This window comes from Pongo abelii, chromosome 9 (assembly GCF_028885655.2).
Source record: "Pongo abelii isolate AG06213 chromosome 9, NHGRI_mPonAbe1-v2.0_pri, whole genome shotgun sequence".
NCBI classification, from domain to species: domain Eukaryota; kingdom Metazoa; phylum Chordata; class Mammalia; order Primates; family Hominidae; genus Pongo; species Pongo abelii.
This window is the reverse complement of record NC_071994.2, coordinates 72,584,883-72,598,457: the sequence shown is the minus strand read 5'-3', so window position 1 is coordinate 72,598,457 and position 13,575 is coordinate 72,584,883. Positions and strand designations below refer to the sequence as shown.

General features: G+C 35.2%; 2 protein-coding genes across 2 annotated transcripts; both read right to left on the bottom strand.

Moving 5' to 3' along the window:
* Nucleotides 1-729: 729 nt before the first annotated feature.
* On the bottom strand, nt 730-7,129 carry LOC103891863 (olfactory receptor 51A4-like). The gene is made up of 3 exons (XM_009246748.2): nt 6,991-7,129; nt 3,860-4,008; nt 730-1,515 (listed from the first exon to the last, which is right to left on the bottom strand). Exons 1-3 carry the CDS (start codon nt 7,127-7,129, stop codon nt 730-732), a joined length of 1,074 nt encoding a protein of 357 aa, XP_009245023.2.
* Nucleotides 6,205-10,975, bottom strand: LOC103891862 (olfactory receptor 51A4). Its single transcript, XM_054526192.1, has 2 exons — nt 10,915-10,975; nt 6,205-10,536 (listed from the first exon to the last, which is right to left on the bottom strand). The coding sequence occupies exon 2, from the start codon at nt 10,472-10,474 to the stop codon at nt 9,533-9,535; it is 942 nt and encodes a 313-aa protein (XP_054382167.1). The 5' UTR covers nt 10,475-10,536; nt 10,915-10,975; the 3' UTR covers nt 6,205-9,532.
* Between the last annotated feature and the right edge of the window lie 2,600 nt (nt 10,976-13,575).

The window sequence follows — 13,575 nt, the reverse complement described above, 5'->3', positions numbered from 1 at the left end:
GGGTATAATTAGCTGATTCTAAGAGCTGGGAGTAAAATATATATATGCAGAAAAGGTTTAAAAAGCAATAGCCAGAGTTAAGAATGTACCCATGAGAAGATAAATGTATTTTTTTGTAATATGGGCCACTAAAATAAACAATGGAGATATGGTCATTTGGGGTTCTTTAAAAAAATACCATTTGTAATAATGTAATTGACTAGTATGACTCCAGAATAATATATCTTTTGTATTTTGAATTTACATCCATCCAGATATGCAGTTAATATACATATTTTAAAAGTTTTAAGTCTGTGCAAGGTGACCTCGAATTAGATCAAACATTGCATCATCAACAAAACTTGAAGAAATAATTTAGCTCTTCTGTTAATAGGTATTTGTTTGCTACAAATATAAAGAAAAGTAGGAGGATACGTTTTTGTAGGTATTTTCCCATATTATTTTATTGGCATATATTTTAAAAAGCAGGAAGCAGATGCTTCCAGTCTTCCTTTAAGGCTTAAATTATTGGATGTACAATCTTAGAATCAGATAGCTAAAGTAATTTTCAGAAACTCACAGGGGCATAAGGGCACTTAGGGTACTGAATATCAAAAGTCATTCATTCTATGAACTTTATCTGACTATAAAATACAAGACCACTCTAGTATATTATACTTTCTCCCAGTGAAACATTCAACATCTATTTAGTTGCCACTTATACATTCATTCCCTTTCTCATTCCTTTGATCAACTTCTTTTTGGACAAAGTTTCCCCACAACCTTTTCTTGGATTTGATGGATCTTCACACAGTACACAATGGGATTCAACAGGGATGGCACCAGCAGAAAAATATCAGCCATGAGGACATGGATCATAGGAGACACATCCCTGGCAAACCGGTGGAGCATGGGAGCACTCAGCATAGGCACATAGAAGATAAGCACAGCACAGATGTGAGAAATGCACGTGTTGAGGGCCTTGAACTGCTGTCTGGGGGTAGCAATTCCCAGTACAGCCCTTAAAATCATAATGTAGGAGAAGGTAATAAACACCAAGTCCAGCATAGTAGAAAGTGCTGCACAGAGTCCGTAGACAACATTGACTCTGTTGTCAGAACACACCAGCTTCGTGACATCCTGGTGGAGACAACAGGAGTGGGAGAGAAGGTTTTGACGACAATATTTCAGCCTTTGCAAGAGAAAGGGCAGTGGAAGAATCAAAAGAACATTCTTGGAAGTCAGAAAAACCCCTGTTTTGATGACTCTGGGACTAGTTAAGATAGTGCTGTATCTCAAAGGATTGTGGATTGCCACATACCGGTCAAATGCCATTACAGATAGTACAGAGGCTTCACTGACTGTAAATAGATGGATAAAAAATTCCAGGGCAAAACATGGAGCTGCATGAATTTCATGGACATCAAATAGGAATAGTCCCAAAGTCGTGGGTAAGGAAGAGAGAGACAGCCCTAGGTCAGAAATGGAGAGCATGGAAAGCAAATAGTACATAGGTTCATGGAGACTTTGCTCTGTCTTGATAAAAAAGAGGATGGTAAAATTACCCATCCAAGAAAGAAGGTACACAGATAAGAAAGGAATGGATATCCAGGTGCAACTTTTCTCCAGTCTAGGGATCCCGATAAGGAGGAATCTAAGGACTTCCATTTTTGTGTCATTAAGAGGAGACATGACACATAGGAAGATGCTTTACTAGGTGCTTACCTCAGTGCAGTTGGAAATTTCTTAAATGAACTTATGGTAGAAGATATTGCTTTCTGTTACATTATAGATACTAAGAGTAGATACTTCTTAATGTCAAACATCTATGTTTCTACTGTCAGTTCAGACTGAAAAAAAAAAAGAAAACAAAAAGAAAGCCAAACATAAAAGCAAATGGGAAGAATATGAGTTGCTTCCTCACCCAGGAGTTTGTTGGAACTTGTTAAATTATCAAACAACTTAGGCTTTGCACACTCAACAATTCCAGACAATCCTTTGACTACATGAAAATACTCATGTCTTAATCTCATAAAACCAGTTATCTTATTTCAATTTTATAAAAACTTTTTGAGCAAGGAAAGCAAAATTTTGAAGGGAACAGCACAGTTTACTCTGGATTAGGAGGGAAATTCATGAATTATCCCAAACCTATATTCATACCAGCATATATATATATAGGATGAACATTTGAAGTAATGGCGGAACTGGAAGTTCATTATTACATGATCTTAGGGTTAAAAAAAAAACCTTTAGAAAATATGTAGTCTTACCCTCCTTCCTATATAGAAGGTAGTCTAAATCACGCTGAATGAGTAGTCATCAACCAATACATCCTAACTTCTCCCCAGTATTAGCATATTAACTAATATCTAAAGCCTACTTCATGGCGGAATACTCAGATTAGTTTTCTTCCTTGAATTGAGTTGATATATGTTTCTTAAATTTGTTTATCTTATTTTCTCTTCAGGTACGTAATCTAGTCCCATTTATACAAAATAGCTTCCTTATTATTTTCCTGATTTATTATTTGATGTCTATCTTCTCCCTTAACTAGAATATAAGGGGAGAGAATCATGTTTACACTGTTCACTGTTGCATTTTTAACACCTAGCATAGTAAATGGAAATTAGTTGTAGCTCCAAAATTATTTATTTAATGGAATATCATTTACCAAAGTTAAAGACGGTAATGATTTCCCCCATTCTTCAGGCTACACTTCACTTATTTCATCAAATAAAATGTGTCTGATTTTTACCTCTTGGTTTGTCTTATTTTAGAGTCCTCATTCAGTGCTCCTCAGATGGCAAAATGTATTAGCCCTTCTTAACATCTCAGAACACAGTTCCTCAGCTGTTTTCCCAATAGAGTGGCTGTCTTTTCCAAAGTTGTTATCTGCATAGGTTGTATTTTCCATTATTGTAATCATTTAGGAATTATTAACTCTCTGTTTAAACATTCATACAATTTTAATTACCTGTCAATGTTGGATTCAGACTTTTCTAAGGATATGGACAGCATGAGAAAACCTTGGCTCCAAGGAAAGTATAATTTCTTAGTGCTTATGGGGTCTTTTGGCTGCTTTGTTGAGAGACTTTTTCCTTCTTCACAACCTCTCAATGTGCCCAAAGTTCTATCCCAGGACCTTGTTTCCTTGGATATCTATAGCTTATTAAGAATAAATATTTGGAACTTAAGAGAAAGGCCAAGCCACAGATAATGACTAATATATATCACTTATGCATTTACACATCCTCTGAAACTTCTTATCTAAGCCACATAACTTGCTTTCTTTACTGTACTAGCTACAGCTAAAATAATCTTATGTCAATTGACTGTGGCCATTTGTGTTTTGGCATTTGTCTCACCATTGTCTTAAAGATTGCATTATTCTTTAGAGGTAGTCACTATTGAGATTTAATTCAAATATATAAGACAAACACCCACAAATGTAATTATTGTATTATATATTATTATATTTAACTTGTAGATAGTAATATGCTATTTTGATTAATGATCTATATAGGTTTTCTGACTTAGGTTATTATTTTATCCATTTTATACATTAAAAAAACTACAAAATCTTAGAGAGGTGCAGTGACTTAAGGTAGAATCATGTGATAATATAGATATACATCCTTCTCACACATATCATACAGACTGGGCATGCCTGGATGGACATTCCTAATACTTCCCCAGACACATACTTCCCACCAAAGAGTACACTCTGTCTCTCCTTGAAAATTCTACAATACGCTTAATCTCCACAACATCTAATTTCTCTTGTTAATTTAACATTTAGTCCATCCTTTCAGAATCCAAACAGAAGATGTAATGCAAATTATGTCAGATATTTTGAAAAAGTAGAATTTTGTCTTACCATTTTAAAATCAGTGTGATACTTTGCTATAAAGTCAGTGATAAGAAAGTGATCAGAAGTAGGAAAGATTCCTTTAAGCTCCTCTTTTATGCTTGTAGGCACTGTTCTATGAAGCTCTAAGAGCCCCTTGGGATGCCTAAGAGCAGGGCCTGTTTGAAAGAATAACACCATACTTTATGGAAAATCTTCTAAACGTTGACTCAAGGGACACAAATCTAGGGCCAAACTCATAATGCAGGCTTTGGCAGAGAAAACTGCATGTGATCAGAAGTTGGGGGTCATATTCAAACCCAGCCTCTGTTGATTAGCTCTTGACCTTGGCTCATTTTCCCCTAGCTATAATTAGCCAGTATATCCAGAGGCAGACCAGCTAGTTGTTTTAGCGTCCCAAGTTCTAAAAGAGATCAGATCATTAATAGTGTATACTAATTTCCCTTCAATTGGAAATTATACTCCCCTGTCTATATGCTTATTGACCATTTAAATCTCCTCTTTTGAAGTATCTGTTCAAAGCTTTTGTTCTTTTTCTGTTGGATTATATACCTTTTCCACATTTATTTAAATGAGGAATGATTTTTTATATACATAGGATAAGCCATTTGCTAGCTAAGCATAGCATATTTATTCTCTCACTCTATCACTTGCCTCTTTAGTCCCTTTGTCAATCCTGTTTATCTAATCAATAGAATCAGTCATGATATTTTATGTAGATTTACACTACCTTTACTTTGTAGGCAGAAGATTCTCTTTGTAACAAGAATGAACAAACCATGGGCCAGCAACCACATATAGCCAGCCTGTCTTTTCAGTGTAAATCATATCCAATTTACCTACTATAATGCACTTATAATCTAACTAGATATGTGGAAATTAGAAAGAGATAAATTCATTATGGATTTTCACTTTTCACCTGAAATCTTTGTAAGTCTTCCTACCTCTGTAAATACACAAACACATACAAGTTCTTATACACTTGGTGATAATGAATTGCTTTAGTACTGTGTTTCTTAAACTTTAATGTGCAAATAAATTATCTGAAGAGTTTGTTAAAATGAATATTTTGATTCAGTAGATTTTGAATGGGATGTAAGTTACTATATTTTTAATAAGTTCCAAGGTGATTCTTATGCTGGTCATCCAAGACCACCATGCTTGAGGCATGCTGCTTGACTATCATGCTACATTTTCTGTTAGATGGAAGCAAATCTGTCAATAATGTTTAATCTGCTTGGGAGGTTATTCATTTTTTATAAAAAGGAAAAAAATAGAAATAAACAAGCAAACTGTTTGCTGCAAGTTCGTTTTTTTAAAAGTAAAACCTGCTGGGCGCAGTGGCTCACACCTGTAATCCCAGCACTTTGGGAGGCCGAGGCGGGCGGATCACGAGGTCAGGAGATTGAGACCATCCTGGCTAACATGGTGAAACCCTGTCTCTACTAAAAATACAAAAAATTAGCCAGGTGTGGTGGTGCATGCCTGTAGTCCCAGCTACTCAGGAGGCTGAGACAGGAGAATCACTTGAACCCGGGAGGCAGATGTTGCAGTGAGCCGAGATCGTGCCACTGAGCTCCAGCCTGGGCAACAGAATGAGACTCCATCTCAAAAAAAAAAAAAAAAAAAAAAGAAGTAAAACCCTACTCAGACTGCTGCCAAGAAGAAGAACATGCCTGATAAATATTGTCTTTCCTAAATTAAGTTGACTAAGGACTGCTTCTGTTGTGTTAAAATGACAATGTAGTGAGTCTTACATTAAAAAAAGTTTTAATTTTCTTTTTCAATTATACTACATATGTTTGTTTGTTTATTATTTATTTATTTATATCCTGGATTCTCTTCAGGAGTTCTTGGATGTCTCCTTATCTTCTATTCTTGTTACTTTCTCTCCTATCTTAGTGGGCCAGCTAGACCTAAATCAAAATTATAGGAGAGTGGTAATGTAGGGTATCCTTGTTTGTCTTGAATTTTGAGAGAATGTTTTAATATTTTATCATTGACCTTTAGGCTTACTGCTTTTTACTGAGAAAGGGGTTTAAGTTTTACTTTCTAAAATTAGAGTAGTTATCTTCCATTCCTTTGTTTCTAAAAATTTTTAAAATAATGATTGGGTATTATATTTTATTGAACTATTTTTGCTTTGGTTGCAATAAGATATTTTCATCTTGCTTTTGTATTTAAATGTGTTTTTAAGTTCTGATTATTTTAAGAATGTTACTGGTCTCACAAATAACAAAAGGAGAATTTTTGTCTGGCTTATCTACATGAAAAACATTCAGATATGGGCAAACCCATGGGTATGCACACATAGACCCACACAAATATATTATACATTTTTAATGTGACATGTATGGGGACTCAAATTCTCAAGCTAGAATAACGCATTCAATTAAATTGATTGGGTTGATTGTACACAATTCAATATATTAAAGAATATTTTTTCATGGCATTGAAAATTCATTGGCCCTAGTAAAACTAAGATGTTTAGGTTGTACAGACAAGCAGTCGTCTACTTTAAAAATTACAATATTGTTCTCTTGTAACTCCTATATCATACAGGCATATTCTCTCCACCTAATTCACATGTTCTCTACATGGACTAAATGATGCTCCCCTTCGTCCCTTATAATTTTGTAGTGTTCCATCCCTTACAATGTTTTCCCATAAACCTCTCACAAATGACCAATGTCCAATAGAAAAACAAAATGAAACACAACAAAACAATAACAAGACTTACTAGAATCTTTTAAAAAAGTATTTGAACTTGCCTTTTGGTAAGGTTTACATCCTTTGCATTAGTCTTTGTACACTTTCATTTGTGATTAATAAGTCTTTTAACATCTCTCAAGTGAAGTCTTTCAATTTTCTCAGTTTTTCACTGGTTTCCTTTCTGAGGAACTTCTCTGGTATCAGATTGCCCCTAGGTGCTGTGTAGTTGAGCTCAAGGTAATTTGTTTAACCATGGGGCTTAATCATTTGTTATTTGATAGTTACATTTAGACTAGGGTTTTTTTAATCCTTGGCACCACTGACATTTTGTGCTGGATAATTCTTTTGGGTAAGGGCTATCCTGTACATTAAAGAATGGTTAGTAGCATCTCCGGCCTCTAATCAGTGGAAGTCAGTGACACACCTACGGCCCCAGGTTGCAACAACCGAAGATGTCCCCAGACATTGCCAAACGTCTCTTGGAGGTAACATTGCTGCCAGTTGAGAACCACTGTTTAAGGAGCCCCAGAGTTGAGCTTTTAATCCTCCAAAAACTACATTCTTCATTTCAGGAGTATGTGAAAATCATTATGCTGACCATAAATCTTCACCTCCCCCATTGAGATTTATGTATCTTTATTTTATTTTTCATTTCGTTTTATTAAGACTGTCAAAAGCCCCTAAAATATAGATTATCTTTGATAGTCTTTTATGTGACATCTATGTACAAAATCCTGAAAGGATAAGATGCCTATTAAAGCCACCTAATTACTCCTCATCTTTTTAGTGGAAATGAAGTCTTCATATTGGGCTGCCTATCCTCACACTGGGAGAATATGAGCTTCTATTTCTTTCAATTAATAAAATATGTCAACTACTGCTTTGTTGTACTACAACCCCAAACCCATATCTGTATTTGTAAGGTTTTGGAAAAGGTAGAGAGATATAGTTATGCACCTCAAACATAGAAACAGTTCTTGCCCTGATCTGATGATAGGATTTTCTATACTAGGATAGGTTTGTGAAAACATACGTAGTCCTGAATTTAAAAACTAAAATGTACTTAAGATAATACTATCCTGGAGCATCAGAGATTAGGTTTGAACCCCAGCTTTTGACTTCATCTCTGTGTGAATTTCATTAAATCAAACTCTCAGAGCCTCAATCTCTTCAACTAAAATAAATAGGAAAAAACCTTTTATAAAAAGCTGGGTCATGATTGAAAACAAATTTTTAAAATGCCTAAAAATATCTGGAAGCATATCCTGCATAAATTAGAGGTTTAAAAACAATGTTTGTATCTATAAAAATTTTCCATTAATTGTGAAGTATGGTCAGTTGTCGGCTGATTATTATTTTTTAAGCATTTGACACTCCTGGAAGGTGTTTCTTGATTCACCTGAGGATAGAAGTGTAGGAGACTTGAACTGACGTGGTTGATAAAAATGACTTGATTCAATGGGTAGGTAAAATGAAAAGGCTAAAATGATTTTCGCAATATGCAAGATTTTGAGGTCATATTAGGAAGGAAAGTTGGACAATTTTTCAGCCACAAATCCAAGGCAATAAATTTGTCTTTAACATATCTTTTTTTTTCCTGTTTTAAAAATCATTAGCATCAATGATATGCCTATATTTGAAATAGACAATTTTAAAAACTTGTATCCTACCTTGAAGAAATATTACTGAACTCCTCAGTGAACATCTTTTTCAACAAACATGGTCATATTTTTAAATTCATTCATTAGCAATTATTTATTAAAATCTACTCTGCATCAGAAGTGTCCCAGACATTAGGTAGGAAAAAATAAGAAAATAGATAGGTCTCTTCAATCACTAAAGTACACTTTATTCAAGAAGTAGAAAGAAATGAAATAAGGATAAAATATATCTGTAATTGCAAATGTTAAGTATAATAAAGAATAAAGAATAAACCAGCAATGAAAGAGATAAAAGATGAAAGAATAAACCAGCAATGAAATAGATAAAAGAGAAGATCATAATACAAACTAGGGCTAGGTAATCTATGAGGAAATTAAGCCAAAATTTAAAGAAAAAAATAGAAATGCATTATACAAAATTGGAGTCAAGAGCATTTTAACAAAAGAGATCTGATGTGAAAACTCACAGAAAGCAAAGAACTCTGTAAATTCAAAAACTGTTCAGTAGGTCGAAGTGGCTGGAGATTAATGAGTATCTGATGATGTTGAGTAAGTAGAAAGGGTCCACGCTATGTAGGGTCTTAGAATATGTTCCTTATTGATTTAACTGTATTTCTAACAAAGTAAGAGTTCAAATTTAAAAGAGACACTTACACATTCAATTTACCTATAGATTACTCTTGCATTTCATTGTGAATCAATTATAAGGCAGGGAACTTAGCAATATTTTATGAAAGAAATGTTGGTGACTGCAGACTACTGGTGGGGCGAAAGTGAAGGAGGCGGGATTGGACTGAAAAACTATCTATTGGGTACTACGCTCACTATCTGGGTCCCATATAACCATGTAAAAATCCAGCACATGTATCCCAATATCGAATATAAATGATTAAATTTAAAAAATGGTGGTGTGCTAAGATGATTAAAATGGATAAAGAGACAGAGTTAATTTAGGTCTAGCATTAAAAGAACTTGCTATAAGAGATTGAATGTAGACAATGAGAAATCCAACTTCTGTCAGAACTGTAAAAATTGTCATTTTTCTGTCTTGGTTGTAATTTTTTGCTTATATCAGAGATGCTATCATAAGACACTTATTTTTATTCTGCTTAACTGAAATGGGGACATAAGGCAAGGTGCTTCCTGTTTATAGTTCTATTCTCATTCGCAGTATCCAGAGTGAACAAAATAAGTCTATGATAACAACAAAAATATGTGTTGATAATTCTTTGTGTCAAATATTAGGTTTTCTCAAATTTACCTTAAATATCTTACCAGACATTTCCAGGTTTTCTGTCACATATGACTGTTAAATCTTCCGTTGACACAATTTTGCTACAACTCTCACTCTAATCTGTTTAGTTTTTACACAGTAAACAATTGGGTTCATCAGTGGAGGTACAAGTAAGAGGACATTTGCCATGAGAACATTAATGAGGGGAGAGACATGCTGGGCAAAGTGGTGGACAACGGCCAGGTTGATGATGGGCAGGTAGAAGATGATCACTGCACAAATGTGTGAAACACAAGTATTGAGAGCCTTAAGCTGCTCCTTTTTGGATGCAATTCCCAGTACAGTCTTGAGGATCAGGATGTAAGACACAGCAATGAGAATAAAATCTACCATAACACAGACTGCTCCAAAAAAGCCATAGATGACATCAATTCTGTTGTCAGAGCAGGCCAACTTCATGACATCCTGGTGGAGACAGTAGGAATGGGATAATTGGTTTTTCTCACAATATCTCAAGCTTCTTAAAGTGAAAGGGAAGGGAAGAACCAGGAGCATGCTCTTAAAGGAGAATACTATTCCTATTTGGGCAACTCTGACAGTTGTCAGGATGGAGGTGTATCTCAGAGGGTTGTGGATGGCTAGGAATCTATCAAATGACATGATCAGGAGGACTGAGGACTCCAGTACTGAGAATCCATGAATGAAGAATTCCTGGGCAAAGCAGGCATTGGATGAAATTTCAGGAGCATTGAACAGGAAGATGCTTAACATAGTGGGCAGAGATGATAAAGACAAAACCAAGTCTGACATAGCCAACATGGAAAGAAAATAGTACATGGGCTCGTGCAAGGAGGGCTCTGTCTTGATGATGAAAAGAATGGTACAATTTCCTAGAATAGCAATAAGATACATGCTGCAGATGGGGATAGAGATCCAGATGTGTGCATATTCTAGCCCTGGCATCCCAACCAAGAAGAAGGTGGTGATTTCAACATATGATGTATTGATAATGGACATGATTCATTCATAGGGTTCTGCTATGAAAAATACAGATGCTTGTGTTGGTAAAATAGGAATATCTGAAAATTAATAGAAAAAAGCAATGTTAAAATTTGTGGCTTCTTTCAGCTTTCTTTTGAGAGAACAAAGCATTAATGTGGCTATCATAATGAAGAGAGATGGGTAATACTTTAGAGTAGAATCTGTCTATGTAATGCATTGGGAAAATTATTTCTGGACATGTTATTTCTATAGAGAATCCAGGTTTAAATTTTGCAGTTAGTTACGCGTCTGATTTTATTTTTCCTGTAAAATATGAGTAAATCCTAGTGAATTAACTGGAATGCTATACTAATTCTTTCTTTGCGATGTATGTTGTGATCTTCAGTTCTATGTGATCAGTTGCCAAAAAAGAAGTCAAGTGAAAACCAAATAAATGAGAATATCTGGGCACTTACCAGAGAGTGAATATTTTGGTGGGCGTTTTTGATAAAAGCTAAAGAATCCTGATATACAAACCCAAGGTATTGCTGAATTTATCTGCCACAAAAGACTGCTCTTATTCCTTTTTACCTAACCAGTGGCTCTCGGATCACAGAGTTCTCTGGGGATTGCAGTGAGGGTGGATCTTTTCTGAAAATTAGAATAAACATTTGCAGATACAGTAAATCTACAGAGATAGTTGTTACCAAGGAAACTAAAACAACATCTAGTAACACCTGTAATAAGCGACGATTTGTTTGGAGAGAGGTCCTTAAATGGCAGATATTAGAGAGACATGGTAAATTCTCTGCAAAAGCTTGGCTATTTCTGAATGGATAGTTGGCTAGTGTATTTCTCCTCTGCACAAGGCCAAGTCTAAGCAGAGATGCTATGAGTTGATTCTGCATTCAAGGAAGTGTTGCAGGACAAACATCCTAGGACGCAATGTGTTATCCTAGATTTTGTTCCTGAATCCTGGATCCATCTCCCCAGACCCATTAGACATCGCTAACTAAATATCCCTTAAAACCAACTTATCCAACTTAGACAAGTTTTTCTCCCTTAACAAATCTTCCCAGTTTAAGGGACCTACTTCAGTAATAAGCCTTTAAGAATTTGCAAGCCAAATATCTGAGATTCTTTGTCTTACATTTTGTACACAATAATGACCAATATTTCTTAGAAAATTAAATTGTTTTACTTACTGAGTTCCATTACCAGATGATGATTTGGAATCTTGAAATTTTTTAAATAATATTATCAAGTTATGTCATTATCTTCATTTTACTGATGAAGAAAATTTTTCTCAAGATCAAGTCGTCTGTTTAAGATCACAGAAGTGTTGTAGGGTAGAGGTAAGATAGCAACTCAGGTCTGTTATATTACTGATAATTAGGTGTATACCACACTATCAGGATGGTCAAGTAATATTTAAGGAGTTATGAACTGAATGTAGCTCATGAGGAGTAAAAGGCAGTTTTTAAATTAAGATACACACATTTAAATATAAACAATGCCTGCCTGGTGTTTCATACTGGCATAAAAGCATTTTTTTTGAAGAAAATGTGCTTACCTCATTGTAAAAACAGAAACATTCCAAAGAGTTAAAGAATATATTTGCAAATAAAAGTAAAGTTAATCTATATCTTCTGCTTTCACACCAATTCGTAGAAAATTGGCATTATTCTACAAAGGGCATCCAGGTCAATTGCTCATCGTAATGCCTTATTCTTTTTTCCTCTTTCTTTGTCCTCTTGTAATTGGGCAGCATAGCTTCCAACTTGTTGTAAAACTTTTTTTTTTTATTCCTTTCCTCCTTTCCCCTGATGAGAAAAACTGCAGATGTTTTTCTCTTGTCTTGAAATACAGCCTGAAAATGAGCTATAAAACTCCACTTTACACTCCCACGCCTTATGCACATTTGTTTTTCTGGTTGCCTGTTAAACTCACACTATGTTCATTTATCACATACATTTCTTTTCTTTTTTTTTCTTTTTTTTGGAGATAGAGTCTCACTCTGTCACCCAGGTTGGAGTGCAGTGGATCTTGCCTCACTGCAACCTCCATCTCCTAGGTTCAAGAGATTCTCCTGCCTCAACCTCCCAAGTAGCTGGGACTACAGGTGTGAGCCAATACCCCAGCTAATTTTTTTGTATTTTTAGTAGAGATGGGGTTTCGCCATGTTGGCCAGGCAGGTCTCGAACTCCTGACCTCAGGTGATCCGCTTGCTTCAGCCTCCCAGCATATATTTCCTTAGAAGCTTCAGAGGCTTAATTTTGACACAACCAGGCACCTCCAGAATTGTCTTCCCAGCAAAAAAATTACTCCAAGGCCAGAAGTCACTCCCAACAAGAGTTTAACTGTGAGATTAACTGCAATTAATTTGTAATCTGGTTGGGCCCATGATGGCGCCAGCTCCTTCACCAGATGGAACAATAATTCAAGATAAGACATTGGAGCAAGTCACAGCAGCTGGCACCTCCTACCCCCCTTCCTCTTCCGCATTTCAATCCCCTCTTCTTAAAGCCCTTGTGCCCTCTCCAGAGGGCACAAAAGTGACAATTTTTGGAAATAATTCCTGCCATTTTTACCTCTTGCTAGTGCGAACAATAAAGCTCACTCTTTTTCTATCATATCTCACTCTTTTTATTTTTGCTTCTTTCTAGAATTAGCGAGTAGCTGCACCCTTTTGCTCGTTACAATCTCATATGATGCAAGAGTCTTATTTATTTTCTATAGAACAAGTTCAGATTTTTCTATTGTTGATTCTTTCCTAATATTCTTAAAATCTCATAATGCCTTACTCTGCTTCTCTCTTTTCATATCTATCTATCTATCTATCTATCTATCTATCTATCTATCTATCCATCTAATCTATCTATCATGTCTCTATCAACCATCTATCTTCTCTATCATCTATCATCTATATCTATCTATCATCTATCTGTATCTATCTAGTTTGTTAATTTGTATTTTTCTTTCTCCTGTATCTTTTCTCTTTTCTCTAACTTACCATCCATAAATACAACATATGCCTGCTGTGTTTCTGAAACGCTATTCCTGTAGTTACACCTCTTGAGCTTTTGAATTGTTTTCCTTGAATTAAACTACATTTCCTTAGGTTGAATCCCTTGCTT

Excerpts from the sequence above, each read along its gene's own strand:
- LOC103891863 (XM_009246748.2), bottom strand. The coding sequence starts at position 7,129 with ATGAAGAATGTAGTTTTTGGAGGATTAAAAGCTCAACTCTGGGGCTCC. Across the intron at positions 4,009-6,990 it reads GGTTGTTGCAACCTGGGGCC|GCCCTGCTCTTAGGCATCCC; the intron begins GTAGGTGTGTCA and ends TCTTTCAAACAG. Across the intron at positions 1,516-3,859 it reads ATCACACTGATTTTAAAATG|ACAGAGCAAAGTCTCCATGA; the intron begins GTAAGACAAAAT and ends TTTTTTATCAAG.
- LOC103891862 (XM_054526192.1), bottom strand. The coding sequence starts at position 10,474 with ATGTCCATTATCAATACATCATATGTTGAAATCACCACCTTCTTCTTG.